The sequence below is a fragment of the Manis javanica genome, chromosome 7 (assembly GCF_040802235.1).
Source record: "Manis javanica isolate MJ-LG chromosome 7, MJ_LKY, whole genome shotgun sequence".
NCBI classification, from domain to species: domain Eukaryota; kingdom Metazoa; phylum Chordata; class Mammalia; order Pholidota; family Manidae; genus Manis; species Manis javanica.
This window is the reverse complement of record NC_133162.1, coordinates 85,511,073-85,532,388: the sequence shown is the minus strand read 5'-3', so window position 1 is coordinate 85,532,388 and position 21,316 is coordinate 85,511,073. Positions and strand designations below refer to the sequence as shown.

Below are 21,316 nucleotides of genomic sequence, written 5' to 3'. Positions count from 1 at the left end.
GCCCTCCCTCCCCTTTCTTCAGCCTGCTGATGCTTCAGCCATCCTCCACTGCCCAACCATCAGGACTCCTCTTTCAGGCTGTGGATCTGGTACTTGAACACCAGTAGGGAAGGAAGGAGCAAAAACCGGTGGATCTAGTGCTTTCCGAAACTTTCTGTCTCCTCTTCTCTCTGCTTATCATGCCAGGACCCCTGTACTGTTTCTTGGAGAGGGAGGCTTCAGGATGTTTCTTAGAAGTGAAAGCTTATCTTACACAATCCTTTGTGAATTTGCAGACATATCATTAACATTTTAACAAAACCTTTTTTCCTCTGGGACAGAATGAGAGAAGATATGCTTGCTTTTCTATTCCTTATTACTGATGGTAAAAGTTCTTAGAAACCTTAAAAGAACTCTGAAAGTGTTTTAGGGACAGGAACACTGAGGAAAAGTTATACATTGCTTTCCTAGTGGATCAGGGAGCAGAGAAATCCTGGTAGATAGAATATAAGCAAGCAGACCAACCCACCACCAAGCCAGCAGAAGTGAAGAACATAGTCATTTAGAATGATAAATAAGGTAAGAAGTCCTAACCCTCTTCCCTAAAACTGTTCTGTTTTACAGTTAACCCCACTGCAGTTCCTACTAGCTATGTACATCCCTGTCAGAGCAGCCCTCACCCCTCACCTGCCAGAAGTAACATAAGAGCTTAAGGAGTACTCACTATCCACGTGAAGGAAGATCCTTTTTTCACTGCATAGGGGAAAATAGCAGTAATAATAATGTACATTATTGAGTGCCAACTATATCTTATACTATTCTAAGCACTTTAAAAGTATTAACTCACAAAAGCCTAATAAGGTAATTATACTATTACTTGCATTCTACAGATGATAAAATTGAGGCACCAAAGTTATTTATCCAGACACACAAGTAGTGAGTTATATTCTATATTAGGATTCAGATATAATTTGTTGCTAAAACATTTTGTTATACACAGTGATTGGTTTATGGTTCTAGTAGTATTAGATAAGTAACAGTATATACTTCTGGGGCCTATAGAGTTCAGTAGACTTGTGGGTAGATTTCTTGCCCTTGCATGTGGCACTGTTCTATGGGAAGATGGACTTTGAGAAGCTTTTAAAAACTTTGGTTTTCAATGTCTGTAGTTTATACCAAATCCCAGTTCTATATATCTAAAATAGGCATCAATAGTAAGAGTAATGCTTCAGATCACTCAAACACCTATTTTTCTTTTTAAGTTTCACTCCAGACTACTATGATTGGGGACAACCACCTAACAGCTTCCTGGCACAAGTAGGAACTTTACAGCCAGACTCGATTTTGGATCCTGAGAAAACCAACCATGGGTAGCACCAGTTAACAGTTTTATGGAATACTCCTCAGCTGAAAAGCTTCAGAAGACTAATTTAATGACAAGCTGAACTTCTAGGGCACTGTTCCTTAAGAAATAGGACTTGATATTTTTATCTGTTACAGGTTTCTAAAGGCTCCACAGGACTAAGCAATAATTTGGATTGATAAAACCTTATGTTAGTACTAAATAGTGAGCCTGACTACCTATATCAGTGGGTATAATTTAAACTTAAAAAAAATTCTGTACTTTTATAAAGATGCATTTTGTATAACAATGCTAAAATATACTAGGTTTTTGAGAATGTTTTTGCAATATATGTTGTAGTTTGCACAGATTTTTATGCATAATTCACTTTAAAAGTATATAATATATGGTCTGATGGTTTTTTAAGGCTTTTGGACTAAAGTGCTCTTCAAATCCTTACCTCTTCAGGTCACTCAGATTCTGTGCTCCATGCTGGTAGACTCTAAATATATTTTACATCTAGAAAGCCAGTTGCACCTCCAGTGTTCAAAGTTATAATGTAGCAAGAATATCAAGAGACTACATGTAAGGTAATTGACTCTTCACATAGTTAAGGCCCAGATGGTTGATCCCTCAAAGAATCTCTAAATTTTGCCAAAGTGTGGTACTCCGGTCAACAGGGCACTGATGTATACACTTCAATGATAAGTTGATGTTAAAAATAGTGACTTAACTTATACTATTAAAACTTCTCTGCTATATTCAGAGATTTTACATAGTTTCCAACCCAATGAAATCTAATATCTATTACCTCAGGACTTCAGCAGGACTGCACCTTTCCCACCTCACTAACATTCATTACATTCAAGGAACAAAAAAGAGGCTCTCAAAGGGTATTAATAATAAATACCCCTGGCCCTTGATCCACACTATGTGGTATCCTAACAGTTTTCCTGTAAATTCCAGCCATATTTAAAATAATTTCCTGTATTTGAAAGTAGCTGTGAAAGCAGCCTGCTGGAAACTGCATGTTTTAAAATGGGATTAGCACTGCAACCCTATATAGCATGTGTCCTGTCTTAGCCAGGTACAAAGATGGGTTCCAGACAACTGCTTCTAAGTCGTCTTCAAGTGAAACATGTCATGAAATACTAGTTCCGCAACCATAAATGCCATTCTAAAATCTTTGAGATTATTTACATATACATATAAAATTTATATATCTATGTATACATATATACAAATAAATAAATATTCATTCTGTGGTTGTAAACTGCCTATTATAGGAGACTGTGGCATATGGTTCTTGACAGGGAAGATAAAAGCTCTGATTTTCTGTAAAACAGAGGTAAGATATTAGAGGAAGTACTGGTACCATAGAGAAAGGGTCATTCTGCTCTGCCTAAGAAATCCCATCTCAGGACAAAAGGAGGGGCAGATGAAAGGAACTTATTAGTTCTATCTACAGGATGAAATCCATTTTAACTGTCTTTCACTTCCGATTTTGGTCTTCAGGAACAACTGGCTCTCTGGTGTTATTTCACAGAGATCAAGTCTACTCCTCCTATCTTGATGGTATTTAAAAATTGGGATCTCAATTTTTAAATGTGTCCCAATTGGATTTTTCACTTGTACAAAACATCTTTACCGTTCATAATTCGATAACAACGTTATTGCCTTTCAGTATATGGAAGGATTTGGATCACGTATCATTTAATATAGTAACTGTCAGGGAAAAATTCTACACTGAAGCGAAATTTGAACAGATAATTCAGGTTGCCTTAAAATACTGTAAGTTGTTATTCTCAATAGCTTTAGGGACCCCCTACTTGTCACACTTTGTTACTAAAACAGGAGAATTTAAAGGCAGACTCAGCATATGTTTAAAACTATGCTTTCAGAAAAGTCCTGCAATTCTTCAATATTAGGTCATTCAAGGGTTGATGTATCTTCTAAAATACAATGATGAAAGTACCACTAAAATCATGCAATTATTATACTCATCCTATAATGCATAAACACTTTATTATTTGTTATTACTGGCAGGAAAATTGAAATACCTAGCATTAACTGAAAAAACCACGATTTATTATGATAAAACTGCTAGTACTTACTTGAATGATTAAAGATGTTCTTAGTGCCCACTTTTCCCTTTAAAAACATGATGCCAGAGCACAACTACTGTAAACACATCTAGACTCTAAAAAAACTGCATCAAACTACCCTCCTCTCATAGTAAATGACCACATATACCCTGTGAAATGCTGTACAGGTATGGTGTGGAAAGGAAAACAGATTCCCTTTAGCTTCCTAATTTACTTGCACTGCTGACTATGCTAACAAAGCTACCTCATATGTGAAACACTAAAGGCTGAGAGAAGGCAAAGAATGGTGATTACAGGTTGTAAAATACTCAAATGTCTTCATGTTTTATGGCAACATGATGAAATTAAAACCCGGATCATTTGAAAGTTAAAAATGGGGAAGAGGCAATTATCAATGAAAAATCTGTACTGTCATTCATGATTGAACACTATAAGGCTGCTGCAGGAGAATGTTTCTGTAGTTATTGAAATAATGGGTGTCCACTTCTGCAGTTACTTGTCTAAAAATTCCAGCTGATCTGTGTAGGTATCTTTAGTTGGCTCTTTTTCCTTTTTATATAATTGAGCCATTTAACTGTGCCCAAGATGAAAATACCCAGTGTGTGTTACATGCAGAACTGGGGACTGCAAGTTTTGATTCTTACAGCATTTACATCAGTCACATTTAGTCATGCCAGTTGTCTCTTGAGTAGTATATCAGGTACATTAGTAACTATCCTGGCCACCATATTTAGCTGCTTAGATCAGGCACACGTGCATTGCATCCCCAGATGTCCTTTTACCCCAATCCAGAAGAACCGTTCTTTGTTGGCCTGAACACCTAAGCCCTATTACGAGGAAAGGAATAAGCGTCAGTAAACCCTAGAGTGTGCTAAGTGCTTTGATATCTGTATTTACATAATGGATATGACTATAATATTGCTTCTGCTTTTTTCACACAGGTGAATGTATATTAGAACTAAATGGGTCTAATTGGAACTATAAAGATTTCCAACTAAAGAAACAAAAAATACCTTGCTTTCATTTGAGTACTGCATGATAAAATATAGACTAGTATAGGTCTGATCAGACACACAGCTAATATACATTTCCATTTTTCATCCATGGAAGCAATGAACTGTTTTAATTAAAACCATTTATTGTGCATAATGCAACTTAAGACTTCTCAATACGGAAAATCCAGATAGAGGAGCTGTTAGAAAGATCAGGCTAAAATTAGTGGACTCCTTATCAAAGACTACATGGAATCCTCATCAAAGACTATAAACTGAGTAGAGGAAATATTTATTTAAAAAAGGACAGTGAGGATAAGGAAATGGAATTCAGTCCATGTCCACTGAGTGCCTATCATATGTTAGACACCGGGCTAGGTACTTGTCATGCATCTCTGGGGCCACCCTATAAACTTAGCACCACCCTTAAACCTTAATCCTACTCTTTGCCCTAGCAGGGGTATATGAAGAGTCCCGGCACCAAAGGGTCAAAGTACTTTCAAGTCTGTTAATGATGTCCCTGTGCCCCCCAACCTAGATCTCTTGTGCTGATTCCCCATGCCAGTCATCCAGTTCCTCTGCACCTGGGTACTGATGGTGGGGTCATTTGGTGTGGGGTTCTGAGATTGGCTGTATGTGTCATCAAGTAGGGGTTCAAAATCCTCGGATCCAAATCCAGTGACTCTACAGTTCCTAATGGTAACTACCTGGTTCCTACAAAGCTGTATTCCTTACCTCTGTTCCTTGACTGTGGCTGGGACTCAGCCTCTATTTATTTTCCCAGAAACTTTCCAGCATTTATTTAGCTTCCAAACCTGGTCTACTTTTGGACCTTGGCTGCCCTACCACTGAGAACACTGGACTCCATCTCCAGAATGGATTTTCTGCCTCTGAACTTCAGCCTAGTCAAAACCGAAGATCAGATGCCTGCTCTCTCCAGCTAGGTCACAGATCTAGCTTGTCTTTGGCCTCTATGAGCCTCAGAATCCCTCCCTTTCTCTCCTGATCCCTATTATTATGACTTTTCTTGCCCTTGAACCCCAACTTCCCGTGAACCTTGCCAACCTACAATAGTCCCTCCAGTCTCTCTGTAGTCCCAAAGCATGGTACTGCTTGAAGGCATTAACTGATGTGTGAAAAGGGTACATTTAGAATAAACAATGCTTTAACCAAGGCTATTCAGTTTGGATACTGAGTATCCCCGGTGCTATCCTCTTGGTGAATTCACTAACCCAGAGTCTGGGCTTCAGGTTTGCAGACTTAAAACTTGTCAAAGAGAACAGAACACTTACCTGTTTGGAGGTATATTCTGTGGAAGAAATCCACATGGAAAGTTAAATCATTTATCAGAATGTTGCAAGTTGAATGCTGACTCTGTTCTGACCGAAGGGTGTTAGGTGGATGTAACTGCTCTTAATCCATCTATGACAACTTAATGGCACTGTCAAGGAGACACTAAAATTCATTTGCATTGAGGGCATCTTTTCATAGACAAGTTTCTATGTTAGCTACTCTTCTTCAATTGAAAGATTCTTTCTCTGGATGCAGTCTCACTATAAACCAGATATAACCTAGTTAGGTCAGGACTTCCTAAGTTACACAATGGCAGGGATATTTATTTTGTTCACTGCTGTATTCCGAACTCCTCAAATAGTGAATGAACTGTCAAATCCTTTTCCTTTGGTAGATATTTTTTAAGTTAACTTCTTTCACTTGTACTTTTATACATTGCATATAGATTTTACAAGTTTAATACTCATTTAAGGGCCCCTACCTGTATTCTTTTTTAATTTTTTAATTTTGGTATCATTAATCTACAATTACATGAGGAACATTATCTTACTAGACTCCTCACATCAACAAGTACCCCCCACATACCCCATTAGTCACTGTCCATTAGCATAGTAAGATGCTATAGAATCACTACTTGTCTTCTCTGTGTTGTACAACCCTTCCCATGCCCCCACCCCACATTATGTCTGCTAATAGTAATGCCCCTTCTGCTAATAGTAATGCCCCTTTCTTTCCCTCCCCTTATCCCTCCTTTCCCACCCATCCTCCCCAGTCCCTTTCTCTTTGGTAACTGTTAGTCCATTCTTGGGTTTTGTGAGTCTGCAGCCATTCTGTTCCTTCAGTTTTTTTCTTTGTTCTTATACTCCACAGATGAGTGAAATCATTTGATACTTGTCTTTTTCCACCTGGCTTATTTCATTGAGCATAATATTCTGTAGCCCCATCCACGTTGTTGCAAATGGTAGGATTTGTTTTCTTCTTATGGCTGAATAATATTCCATTGTGTATATGTACCACATCTTTATCCGTTCATCTACTGATAGACACTTGGGTTGTTTCCATTTCTAAGCTATTGTAAATAGTACTGTGATAAACATAGGGGTGCATATGTCTTTTTCAAACTGGGCTGCTGCATTCTTAGGGTAAATCCCTAGGAGTGGAATTCCTGGGTCAAATGGTATTTCTATTTTTAATTTTTTGAGGAACCTCCACACTGCTTTCCACAATGGTGGAACTAATTTACATTCCCACCAGCAGTGTAGGAGGGTTCCCCTTTCTCCACAACCTCGCCAACATTTGTTGTTGTCTTTTGGATGGTGGCGATCCTTACTGGTGTGAGGTGATATCTCATTGTGGTTTTAATTTGCATTTCTCTGATGATTAGTGATGTGGAGCATCTTTTCATGTGCCTGTTGGCCATCTGAATTTCTTCTTTGGAGAAGTGTCTGTTCAGATTCTCTGCCCATTTTTTAATTGGATTATTTGCTTTTTGTTGAGGTGAGTGAGCTCTCTCTATTTTGGATGTCAACCCTTTATCAGATCTGTCATTTATGAATATATTCTCCCATACTGTAGGATGCCTTTTTGTTCTCTTGGTGGTGTCCTTTGCTGTATAGAAACTTTTCAGCTTGATATAGTCCCACTTTTTCAGTTTTGCTTTTGTTTCCCTTGCCCAGGGAGATATGTTCATGAAGAAGTCACTCATGTTTATGTCCATGAGATTTTTGCCTATGTTTTCCTCCAAGAGTTTTATGGTTTCATGACTTATATTCAGGTCTTTGATCCATTTCAAATTTACTTTCGTGTATGGGGTTAGACAGTGATACAGTTTCATTCTCTTGTATGTAGCTGTCCAGTTTTGCCAACACCAGCTGTTGAAGAGGCTGTCATTTCCCCATTGTATGTCCATGGCTCCTTTATCATATATTAATTGACTATATATGTTTGGGTTAATATCTGGGCTCTATTCTGTTCTACTGGTCTTTGGGTCTGTTCTTGTGCCAGTACCAAATTGTCTTGATTACTGTGGCTTTGTAGTAGAGCTTGAAGTTGGGAAGTGAGATCCCCCCACCCCTGCTTTATTCTTCCTTCTCAGGATTGCTTTGGCTATTTGGGGTCTCCTGTGGTGGTTCCATATTAATTTTAAAACTATTTGTTCCAGTTCGTTGAAGAATGCTTATTGGTATTTTGATAGGGATTGCATTCAATCTGTAGATTGCTTTAGGCAGGATGGCATTTTTTTTTTTTAGTTTTTTGAGGAACCTCCATACTGTGTTCCTACCTGCATTCTTATGAATCTTGACAAATATCTAAACTTTTGGATAAAGAATTCATAATGGAATAAGGAAATCATTTTATATGAAGATTTCAAATCACTCTTAGAGGCTATGTCTTAAAATAGAAGCACTGAGATAAAGTTCTGTCTGCACAGGCACTACATATCCTCTGCTCTGCCCTCACCTGCTGGGATACTAGCAAATAGAAATATTGAAGTAATTAACACAACAGATAGCAAAAGGTATTTATCAGGTAAAATATCAAATTAAAATAGTGACACATCAAGTGGTTAAAAGTATAACCCTTGAGAGAAAACACTTGAGTTGGGCAGAATGTTAGCATGACCCATCTGTTAAAGGATGTTTTTTAAGCTCATAGAGAATAAACATGAACAGCTAACAAGAATTATTTTTTAAAAAGTGGGGGAGAGTAAGAGATCGTTAACATACCAGATATTACAACATGGACCCTGAGTACTTAAAACAATCTGGTACTGGTGTGTAAGTAAATAGGTCCATAAAATAGAGAACCCAGATATAGAACTAAATTCAAATGGGATTTTAGATATAAACATAGCAACTCAAACTAGTGAAGAAAAAATGAAGTGTGCAATAAATGGTGTTGGAATAACTGGGTAATCATCCAGAAAGAAATTAGGTTGGATCCATAGCTCATACCTACTGCCAGAACACACCAAAGGAATCAAAATTTAGATCTAAAAAATAAAAAAAACACAAAATTCTAGAAGAAAACATAGGTGAATTATTGCTGTGGAATGAACAAGGCATTCTAACTGTGGCTCAAAATCCAGAAATCATTAAAAAATTCATAAATAAGATTGCATAAAAAATAAAATTGCATGGCAATTTTAAAAGAGAAAACAAATTGGAAAAAAAAGTTTACAGCTCTTTACAGTCAAAGGATTAATATCTGTAACAAAGCACTCCTAGAAGTTGTTAAGGAAAAGATGTAGAAAAATGGGCAAAAGATGGGAACACAAAGGACATACAGATAGTTTTTAAACATATTAAAGGTAGTCAACCTTACTTGTAATAAAAATACAAACTAAAACACACTGATACATAATTTTGCATCTATCAGAATGGCAAAAAACCAACTCTTAAATAACACCTTTGTTGGTAAGATTGTGGGTAAGCAGGCATAGTCTTAACTACAGGTGGGTATTTGAATTGGAAACTACCCCATGGAGGGCAGTATTCTGGTATCTTTCAAAATTACAAATACACATGGTCTGTAACCAAATTTTGGGGAATTTATTTTAGAAGTACAATTTATATATGTGTGAAATGATATACACACAAGGTCTGGAAATAATTCAAATGTCCATTAGTAGGGGATTAATTAAATGATTGCACATTCATGTAATGGACTACCAAGCAGTTACTTTAAAAAAAAAATATGGGAAGAAAGACTTTTAAGAACAAAAGCAAAGAGCGTGTATATGATGACACCCTTGGGTAAAAATGAAACAAAAAAAAGACTTTACATTTGTTATTTGTGTGTATATGCCTAAAAAGTATGGGTGGGAAAATGAGAAACCAAGAACAGAGATTAAATGCAGTGGGGGTGGGAGGAGGATGTGCAGTATGGGAAGATGGGTCAAGGCTAGAAAGAAGACATTCCATTGTATAGCTTTTTGTATTTTTTTGGTTTTTGAACCATGTGAATGTATTACCTATTCAAAAGATTAAATAAAATAAGTATATTTAAAAAGCCTTATGATTCAATACAAATCAAAAGATGCTAAAAAGTCCCCAATTTTTAGGTGAATGGTAACAAGCCAACTTATGAAATAACACAAACGCACCACATTCTGAGCAGAGACTCTGGAGTCAGACTATCTGGTTTCAAATTCCAGTTCCCTCAACATAGAATTTTAACTGGACAAATTACTTAGCCTCTCTTATCCTCAGATTTCTTATTTATAAAACAGAGAAGTAATTGTATCTACTTACTAGTGCTGTCAGGAAGACTAAATAATCCATGCAAAGCCCTAACACCAGGCTGTCAATGCTTTCCACTATAAGAAACAATCTCAGACTATTTATATATTTTCCCCTTCCTCTACAAATGGTAATCATATTCTTGTCTCATAAAAGGAAATATTTGAAATGGGAGGGAGTGAACAAGAGATTGCAGAAACATTCTTTAATTCACATTTTCTACAGTTTGGTGGGTACAATGGTAAATTATTTGGAATTATGTTCAAAATCAAAGTTGTACCTGTAGATGTAACAATAGAGTACTAATATGTATGTGTGTACGTTCTGTGTTTTGTTTTACCAAATAATTCCCATGATACCATGCGCTCAGTCTTTGTATTTTGATGAATAGCTATGGTTTCTGCAGGTACTTCAGTTTGCAAACATCTGAGAGGTTTACTGTGAACTGTTCCCAAATTTCCAGTGGAAGGTAATGCTGATGAAAATCAAAATAGCTGTCCTTTCTTATACGCAATGGCACCTAGGTAAAGTTGGAAAACATGGCACAGTGTTTCATATCCATATGAGATTACAAGTATTGAGTAATTCACAATGTTAAAATGTCAAAACAAAACATTTATCAGATTTCAAAATTGTGAAAACTTCTACTGTTCTGTCTTACCCTCCTAATCCAAGAATCAACACAGGAGAAACATCCAAATTTTACCAATTTTAATAAACAGTATTTTAAACACATAGTTTCCACTTAAGAAAAAAAAATAAGTTCATGGCATTGAAGGAAGGAATATGTCCCTTTTCATTACTTCATCAGCTGATACAATCACTTCTGTCAGTAATATTATCAAGTGCTGGATTTTTAAACGAGGTGATGAGATAAAGACAAAATGCCAAGAGGAATTACCAGCAAGCATTTTCACAATGCTATCAGTATTCTAGTATCACTTCACAACAAAAGGCAAGTGAACTGGAAAAACAGTGTATCACAAGAACCATAAAACACCACCAGGCTCACAAAACAATGATTCCTACAGCTTACACAATCATTTAAGAAATAACACACAGAAAAATGTAGCTGCCCTGCCCCCCCACCACACAATCCAACTTATGTCAAAATAAAGTTAATCAAATAAACTTCAGCTTAAGAATACTTGGATTTATTTTCCTGGTAGTGAAAAAATCCGTTAAAACATTGAAAAGAACTTTTTACCTACCTAGACTTTTTAATTTCCTACATCTCACTATAATACACAGTTTTTCCTAAGCTTGAAACAAAACACAGTACAAGTGGTAAATAGAAATGACCAAGGGTTCTTCTCCTGTATAGAGGTTAAATAATAGCATTTATTCTAGCAGTGGGAGCTAACAGTGAAGTAACTCTACCAAAGATTTTTAAACTTACAGTAGTAATAGACAAAGTGTAAAACGTTCCCATTTTCTTAAATTCTGAACACAAAATAATTCTTATTAATTTACCAGCAAGATTACTTACTCACTTTTTAGATAGATTTACCTTAAGGTCCCCCTCTCCCCTTACAATACTTACATTCCTAAAAATGAAAAAGTGGAGGAGGCTCCAATCAAGCCACCCTGTTTAATCTGACTTAACAAAAACAACAACAAAAAACCCTGTGTCTATAAAGGTTAGAATTTGGGTAAGAAAATTATTAGCTAGTAAAACTTTACTGCCTCCAACCATATCCCTCTAAGGGATGGCTAGCTATTTTTAAAAGAGGGGTTACCAACCAAATACAATTCAAAACACACCATTTAAATCACCAATGAACACATTTCAGACTTTGGCAAGATAAGATATGGGTTTAAGAGCACTTAATTTATTTACCTCATAAAAGACTGAAGACTCTAAGAATAAACTCTGTATTTTGTACATTACTTCACACATGCAACCTTCCAAATTAGTTGTATAATATCTACTAACAGCTCTTAAAAGAATCAATATTTTAAACACTCAGGATGTTTAAATCCCAGGTTTAAAAAATGACAGTTTAGGAATTAGGAGTGTTGTTGGTATAATTCACACAAAGTACAACTACAATGAACTGAAAAAAAGTTAGGAGAGGGGAAGTTTAAAGAAGGCTTGAACAGATCTACCTACTTAAACATCCTACCCAAGAAAATCAGATTGATAATATTGCATAGACTGTATTCTAAAATAAAATCCTTTCAAAATACTTACTTTAAAATAGTAAATTCTATGTATATAATGTTTTAAACTGGCATTTTAAATACATATAAGCCCACTCAAGTTTTTTCAAGAAGAAACTGTCAAATATTTAAGCAATTTTTTTGTTTCTTTAAATGAGAACTTATAAAATTGGAGTGGGGCAAAGAAATGCAAAATCAAAACAAACTGACTTACAGGTTCTAAGAGTCCTCTTGAGCCAGCGCACTACACACACACAACACCTGGCTGGGGCGCATGGGGGACAGTACTTACTTTTACAGAAGCAGTCTTTTAGACCAAAACAAAACAGCAACTAAAATCCTTAAATGAAAATCAGTGAAACTGAAGTTGAAGCCCTGGGGACTCTCAAGTAACTTCTGTAACTATACACTGAAAGGCCACTCGTCATGCTGACACTTTCATATTATAGAAGGTGACACACAGAGCCAGGCAAGGCTAAAAATACATTTAAAAGCCATAATAAACTTTTATCAGAGATAATCAGCTCTAAGCAACATTTGTTCTTTCGCTCTCCTGTTCCACAGCAGACTTAACAGCTTTATTAGGATGGTCATTTAAGTTTGACAACTGGAAATAAAAGATGACAACAAAACCAATTCTAAACAAATAAAATAGAATATTCAACAGATGGAAACATGAAATTAAACAGATTAGTTTTAACTTACATGTTTTAAAAGTACATACTTCATTTATAAATATCTAATGATATTCTAGTAAGAATCATAAATATTCAAGTGTGCATTTTCTCTAAGAGTTCAGAATTCTTCAAGCCTGAAGATTAGTCTCCTGCTAAATGTCCAAGACTAAAAGGCCCCACACAGTCTCTTAATGTCTCTAATCAGACATATAAAAGCCTTCATTACCTACTGTGTTGTAGTAAGACTTTAAAATTCTGTAACTCTCTTATACTTGTAGAAAGCCTGTTGGAGGAAAAAAAAAAGGCATATTAGTACAGCTAATATGTGTACATATGTCAAATTATTGATATTGTAACATAGGCTATAACTTGAAAGAAAAATCTAAAATAAAAGAATGTTAAAACACTGAACGTTGAAGCTTCCATTTTAGATGAGTATGCTGTAATTATGTATCAAAGACTGACAAAACACAGAGCTATGGTTCTTCAGTCTTGATTTAAAAGTGGCAAAAGGAAGCCAGTTATTCCTTACTATTAACAGAGTCTAATGACGGGAGCAATGATAATTAGTTACAATAAGAAAACTCAAATCACTTACAATTGGTCTTACAAATTCATTATGCACACTCCAAATGTCTGCCCTTTCTTCTTGCTCCCCAAACACACTAATTTGTTTTATGCTGTTAGCTCCGTGAGAGTAAAGATTCTGTTTATCAACTGTTGAATAATCCCTGTGTCCTCTACCCATCAATATTTATGGTGTTCAATAAATAATTATTGAATGAATCAATGAAATGTTTCTGGGCTCAGATCCAGAATTAAAATTCTGGAATGGGAATCACAAAAAAATAACTCCATAAGGTCAATTATCCTTATGTACAATTCAGGGTTGAGACAATAAAAATCTACCATTTTTCTTTCTGTAACTTAGGATGATTTAGTATGTGGTATTAAATTAATTTCTTTAAGTACTTAATAAATAATAACTTTTCTTATATTAAGAGCTCAGGATACATCAGACAATATTCTAAGAATATCACGCACATAATCTCACTAATAAAAACAAAATAAAACAAAACTACAAGGTACAGAAAATTAACCCTGATGTTACATTTTAGGAAAACTGAGGCTCAGATAATTCAAGTAATTTCCCCAAGATAACCCAGCTAGTAAGTGGGTTCTAATCAGTTCTTCAAATCTCAGAACTATATAGCCTCTCAAAAAAAACCTATGCTCTCTATGGTTCAAAAACATTTTCTTTATGCTTTTATAAATTGTGGGATTAATAGAAAAATGAATTTAATCCAGAATATCAATGGATAGGAATGGTTTTTAATTACTAGAAAAAACAATATGCTAATTAAATGTGTAAAATCATATTCTGTACCTCAAAGCTCAAAGTACCTGTTTTAAAAAAAAGCCTACCAAAACATACATGATGAGGAAAATACCAAGGTCCATGACTCAAGAGCAGAGAGCTGAGTAAATAGCAGATGAACATATATGATGAGGAAAATACCAAGGTCCATGACTCACGAGCAGAGAGCTGAGTAAATAGCAGATGTGTTGAGAATAAAAAAAGCCCATTCAAAGTCTGATTTAGATACAAAATAGTATGAGAAAACTCAAAGGTTACATACAAACTGCTATGGTGTGTCCCTTCTACTAGCAGAGCACACAGTGACCAGTACTATATGGGACCATTATAGCATAGTGTCTATGGAGATGCATTCTAGACCTCACTATTTATTACCTGAGACCACTTCTCATATTCTCTATTATTCTTCTGAGAGACAAACAGGAAAGCACAGTGCATTCCTGCATCTACCTCATGCTTTACCCTTTCAGAGGCAAACTAAGATATATTCTAATATCCAACAGGTATATTAATGCCATATCTATTTGTTCCCTGGAAAATAAACCATTTGATATTCATGTTGAAACTACCAAAAAAAAAAGAAAAAAGGCTGTTAGTGTAGGAAAGACATTTGCAGAATATTCAAGAGAAAGAAACCACATTTTCCAGGATTCACTGGCCAGAACCAAAAACAATGCTCACTTCATGTCCCTACCTACTAGTGTCACAAAAGCAACGGTGTGCTGGGTGCCCTGAGGTGGAACTGTATTAAACAGTCTGCCGGAACACTACCAATTCATTTAGGAGAAACTCGTTACTTTTGCACTGATGCATTCATCAACTCCCCAACCTGAAACAATCATTTTGTGTGTATCGGTGCAGCCAAAATCATTTACTATTTAAATGGACTGATAATCAGGTGTAAGATGTACCAAACAGACCTCATTAAAAATTAAGAAAAACTAATACTCTTTAAGGAAAAACTAACAAATGTACAGAAGCCTTATGAAGGAAACACTAAAACTCAATTAAGATATAAAAGGAGAATGACTAAATTGTGGTATGTCACTGAAGCAGAATATGGACATATATTAAAAATAATGCTTATGTACTTGAAAGTTGCTAAATTCTTAATGTTCTTTTAAGAAAAAAAAAATTCTGTAGCTCTGTATGGTGACAGTTGTTAAACAAGACTTACCGTGGTGATCATTTTACAATATATACAAAATCAAATCACTATGCTATACACCTGAAGCCAATATGTCAATTACACCTCAATAAAAAAAGAAAATAATGCTTACGAAAGAATTTTAACATTGACAAATCACAATATAATACCAAGTAAAAGAGAGTAACTACACAAAAAGTATGCTTTCAACTCTATTAATACATATATATACACACACTTATATATGTAAACTTTTTATTTGTAAGTAGTGGGAAAATACACGTTAAATATACATCATATGATGAAATAGTCCTGGGTGGTAGGGATATGAGTGATTTTTAAATTAATTTTTTTATTATATTTTCATTTGTTATTCCAAATTTTCTGTAATGACCATGAATTACTTTTATAATTGGGGAGTTAAAGGTGAATATTTTAAAAGAGCTTTAAAAAAGCAGATGGATAAACTGCTATTTGCTTGGCCCTTGGGAAGAAAACAAAGATTAGACTGTACCTTATTTGTGTAAAACCATCACAACCCTTCGTGTTACTACTCTTAAGAAAGGCTTCTCACATCTAGTTTAGTCAAGAAAAAAAATGAAAATGTTTTAAGTACTGAAAAATAAGAGAAACATCCAGTGGTGTTTAGAAATCACCATCACTGCATCCCCAATGACATCGAATTTAGGTAGCATCTTATAGTTTAAAAAGCACTGCCATAATATAATCTTTGTCTGCATGTTAACTCTGTGTGAACGATTTTTATCATCCTCATCTTACAGGAAAGAAAACAAGCTAGGAGAGAGAAATGACTTGCCTGAGCTCACACTACTAGTAAATGGCAGGGCCAGGACTCCAACACTAGGATCCCTGATTTTGAGTCCAATATTGTCTAGAGAACAATGAAAGGCAACACCAGACTTTAGACAGAACTGAAGCAGGAAGTGTTGCACTTACAAATATTTTTTCTGAGACTCAGAGAGATTTAGGAGGTTAACATCTGCTTTTTCCTCAGTTTAATTTTATTTACATTTAAAATGTTTAAAGTGTTTGAAATATTTTTCACTTACATTTTATTTTGAATAATTTAATTAGCTTTCTCTGCTTTTGTTTTACCACAGGCCTCATAAGTGAGTAGACTGAATTTTTCATGAAATATCAATTACTCATGTGTCTATTCTATGTCTATCTTATGTCTGAAATCTCAACGTATAGTCATCTTTAGATAAGGGAAACAACAGGTGAAATCTATGCTATTAAGATGGGGAAGGAGCAATTAATTTAATTCAACTTCCACTTTTTAACTTAAAGATGCATGTTAAGAAAGCATAAGAAATCATCTATCACTTAGTTGGTATTGCATATATCTGTTAGGCAAATTCAAAGTATTTTTGAGACAATCTGTGGTATAAAAAGAAAGCAAACTATATGTCTATTATGCAGAAAAAAGTGCAGTAAGAATGAGTGGAAGAAAAATGCCTCCTCAGCTTAAGAAGTAAAGAGCAGCTAAAAGGTCTAATCTCCTTTTCATCACCTTCTCAACCGAGCTTTCCTTACTCCTGTTATTGTACCTGAGTGAGTTATATACAGCTGAAGACAGTATTATTGGAATATTCTCCCCACAAAAATAAGATGACAAACTGAGAAATACCAGCAATCTAAAACTATTAATTTTTCCTATGACTGGTAGAGAAATTAGCTTATGAGTACATGAGTGACAATATATGATAATTCTTTCTCTTTGTCAACAAAACAAAGCAAAACAAAACAAACTATTTTAGCAGAGAAGATGATCTTAGCAGTTTGCTGAAACCAGCAGGGGAATCAGAAGTCTTCACTGAAAACAGTTCTTACCTTCCAAAAGCATTTAAAAGAGCAACTATTTCCTGTCGAGTGAGTTGGAAGCCTTTAGATGGGCTGTTCTCTGGAAGCTTTTGGATTTCTTTTTCAGAGAATAATATCTTCAGGGCAGTTCCTAAACCCTGAGTCTAGAGAAAATAGTGATAAATTCATAATTAAATTCATGTAATAATAACCATTATAAAGGTTTAAAGGATTACTCAATCACAGGGAGAAGAATCAAAGAATTAATCTGAACTGTTTACCAAAAGGTTAACTATATGAACTCAATTTTTACTTGCTCAGATTATTCATACGATAAAATTATCTAAGCTGTTAAGGAAACATGAATACTTGTTGGACTCATATCATACTATTCCAAATCACCGAAATATCTTTTCTTAAACCTAGAAAATATCACATTAGGATTACAACGTTCATTAATGTAACCTTGAAAGAATTCTTTATAGCCCCTAGCAATTCAAAACTTAGATAACTACACTTAGTAATTTCTCAATTGTTAGCATTAGAGAAAAATAAAAATCTGATTTCAGTTAAGCCTCCATTAAAAATAATTCTCTCTTCATTTTCTATGATTTGTTAACATCTTTGTAAAAAAGATAGGTAAAATATCAATCCCTTTTACACGGAATATATAGGGAAACAGGCCTACTTGGTAGAACTTTCCTATTTTGTGACCAGATGGTCTTCTTTTGATAATTAAACAAATCCAGTTGCCAGATTTTGATAGTCTTTTTTTTTGATAATTGAGTATTTTAAGATTATTATGCTTTATATTTTTTATAGGTATGTAAAATACTAATATGCTCCATTTATAACAATTTCGGAAATGAATCTCAGATTGTACCAACAGAAACAGATACAATAAAACCAAAATTATTAACATAGAGTAATAAGGAAAACATCCTTACACATAAGGATAACACACAGAGTTTACTATTAATTTTTTTCATCAGTAAAACAAAAACCACACTTTTGATCTCTAATTCAATGAACAATGAGGACATTTTAATAAAAACTTTCAACTTCTCAGTGGAAAAACTTAAGGTTAGTAATAGTTTCAAAACAGAAAACAATACACAAACCTGTAATTTCCCCCATAATCTGCATTTGTCACATCCAACACAGTCCATTATACGGGAGATATTCTTGAAATGTAATCGGAATTCCTCCTAACATTCACAAAATATTATCATTCTAATTAGACGTTTAAAATTAAACTGTATTTGTCTGAATTATAAGGAATAAAAGTGTTAAAAGTTTATTAATGAGTAAGTTGTATTTTTCAACAGTGAAGAAAAACAGTTGAATTTGTATAGCATAACATGGCACATGAAAGAACTAATATCAATGGAAATTTATAATTCATTCCACATATTCAATAATCTTTCAATTGAAGGGCTACTCTATGCAAAGCACTGACATAACTATGGGGAACACATAAGTAAAAAACATATAGTTCTTCCTTTTAAGGAACTTAACTGCTATTTCCACTTGACATCTGCATTATGTTTCATTTATTTTTGATGTGTTGCTTACTGTGAGTCTAAATGAGATAGCTTCTAGTCCTAGGACACTAACCAATTTCATCTCTCTCCTTAGTACCACACTGTTTGTTAACAGCACTGATGATCACAGGGCTGTGTGGTTTCACAGTCCCCACATTTGCTAATGCATCTCCAGGGGTGCTTGCTGATTGGACTCCTTGTATTTTACTGTAATCGTTTCCTACACAGAGGAGACTCTTCTGCCTGTGAGCACCTGTGCATAGTTTCTATGTCTCTAAGGTCAGTGTTGCCTTATTTGAGGATTAGACTAGTTAAAAGGAACTTTCCTCATCTTTTTCACATGGCAAACATAGAAAATAAAAATCATTTTATTGTATTGAGGTAAACATTTTATTGCATGAAGTTGGGGGCAAATAGCCTGAAAACTCTGGCTACCATGAGCTCCGGCCAGCTGCCCAAAGGGCTCCCAAGGAATCAATATCTTGGCCAAAGACAAAAACTCCTTTGCTCCATTTTTCATGTAATTCATGTTCTTTGGAGCAGATGGAAAAACGGACTCAAGTTCTCTTTAATATACCTTTGAAAAATAGCAAACCAAATTTCCAGGACTTTGTAGTTGAAAGCCAGTTTGAAACCTTAGTACTTTCTCAGTCTCATCTTCCTCATCTACTAAAGACACATAATTACAGGTGTCCTATTATACAAGGGCATTCTGAAGATCCAAAGTATATTTGTATAAATACTTAGAAAATAGGAAGCATTATGAAAATGAGTATTAAATAACAATATACCACTAAAAGAATCATAAAACAACTTTCCAAAACTAAAATACAGTTGTAGCTAAACTACTTTCATTTCAGAAATACCAAGAAACTCACCAGTGGAGAACCACTCAGTGCTAATTAGTTCTTACAGTATATCCACATCTAAAACACCACAGGGCCAAATGTTTCAGAATTCAGTATTTTCAGATTTTAGAAACACAGTACATATACACTATTTAATAAGAAATATCCCACTAAAGTGTGCAGCAACACCCTGTAATCAAATACATTGTTTCTGAAGCAAAATTGAGGAATATTCATACAGAATTAAAGAAAACTATAAATATTCTTGTATTAGTTCAGATCAGGTTTTGCTAATAAATTAATTTGCACCAACATAAGAAAAATGTTTCAGTTTTTGGAGCTTTTTGGATTTCGTAATTGCAGATAAAAGATTGTGGGTCTCTGCTAGAAGACTGCCAATTTCAAATACTTATATGAACATTTTAAGGGTACAGTGTATCCCTTAACACACTGTAAGCAAATGGAAACAAAGACCTCCTAACACAAAGTTTATGTCCCTAAAATACATTTTCCCTGTGATACCACAGATTAACAGGTCATTTTTGCCTTTTATGTTAGTCCATTAGGAAAAAAACATAATTTCAAAAACTGTAACATTCTATAAGATAAAATATAAACAATATCTTTTATTGCCTTCAAAGTGGCTAATAGCTCATGATTTCTAAAAAAATGCATCAGAAGAACACTGTGATTTTAAAGAAAACGTTCTCTCAAAATAATACCCTTTAAAAAGACACTTACAAAAGTGCCACACTCATTGGTCAGAATGACTGAGTAATTGCTAAGGAGTTTGTCAAACTAGAAAAGAGAAAAGAATTGAGAAGGAACTGTAGAGAAGGAGCTTTTTAAGTATCCTTTATGCTAAAATCCAATTTGACCAACTTCAACAAGATGGAGAACAGGGAAAGAACAGTTTAAGTGAACAGGATCAAAACAAGTCAACTGCTCCCCACCCTGACCGCCAGAGAAGAACTTTTTACCTTTAATGATTTGGCCCCCTTTTTGTCACCTGCAAACATGGATTTCTCATCAAAGTGCATGGGAAAGGACCTGAGGAAATGACAGATAAAAAATTCAGGTACAGTGTATTAGAGCTCTAGGAGTATTTTCTATCCCTACAAATATTTAAAATTTATAATTTACTTGTATAAGGCTTCGTAATGGAGGAAGGGGGCAAACAGTTCACATGTAAACTATTCAATAAAAGTATAAAGCAAGATAAAAATAAAGATGGCTTTGTAATTTATAAGACTAATGTTTTAAAGAAATTACATGGTAAAAATAATCTAAAAACTTAACTGAAAACAATTTATGTGAAAACATGTACAATACTCTCTTAACATTTTAAAACATCTTTAAAATTTTAATGCAATTTACTTTAAATACTTCCTTAATCCAACTTTCCTCCATGCTCATTTTAACCAGTAAACTCAAGTTTTATAGACTGAGCATTTTTTTAAAGGTTATATTCTACAAGTAAGGCTAATGTTCCCCTAGATATCTGCCTTATGCTAATGCACTTACAATACCATCTGAATTTAAATAGCAACTGGAAGAATACAAAATTAGTAGGGTAAAAACACAGCATTAATTTTTGATACTATGTAAAATTTAAAGTTATATTTAAAAATATAGTCTATTTTCAAGAGTTAAAAGTTTCTGCAACAAAACTTCATAGATGCTTTTCAATCAACACTTTTAGAAAAAAAAAATTAAATGCTGTTGTTTTACTGAACATTTTCCTTCTCAGATCTAAATTCTTCCTTTCCCTAACTTCTAGGGT

The 21,316-nt window shown here is 34.5% G+C and overlaps 2 protein-coding genes across 5 annotated transcripts in view; one reads left to right on the top strand and one right to left on the bottom strand.

The window, feature by feature from the left end:
- GPR137B (G protein-coupled receptor 137B) overlaps positions 1-21,316 on the top strand; it is a 74,059-nt gene that overhangs the window by 42,859 nt on the left and 9,884 nt on the right. For 2 of the 4 annotated variants that reach the window (XM_017676189.3, XM_017676190.3), the window contains one exon: positions 1,242-8,750. The exons of the other annotated variants lie outside the window; for them this stretch is intronic. In XM_017676189.3, coding sequence (XP_017531678.3) covers positions 1,242-1,353 — 112 coding nt within the window. In that variant the 3' untranslated portion in view covers positions 1,354-8,750. Of the gene's footprint in view, positions 1-1,241; positions 8,751-21,316 lie in introns of those variants that run through there. 4 annotated transcript variants of the gene reach the window in all.
- The window catches only part of ERO1B (endoplasmic reticulum oxidoreductase 1 beta), a 62,658-nt gene continuing 51,990 nt past the window's right edge, over positions 10,649-21,316 (bottom strand). Inside the window, exons 13-16 of the mRNA XM_037007312.2 lie at positions 20,514-20,583; positions 18,263-18,349; positions 17,172-17,305; positions 10,649-13,075 (exon numbers count right to left, since the gene is read on the bottom strand). Coding sequence (XP_036863207.2) covers positions 13,015-13,075; positions 17,172-17,305; positions 18,263-18,349; positions 20,514-20,583 — 352 coding nt within the window. The 3' untranslated portion in view covers positions 10,649-13,014. The remainder of the gene's footprint in view (positions 13,076-17,171; positions 17,306-18,262; positions 18,350-20,513; positions 20,584-21,316) is intronic.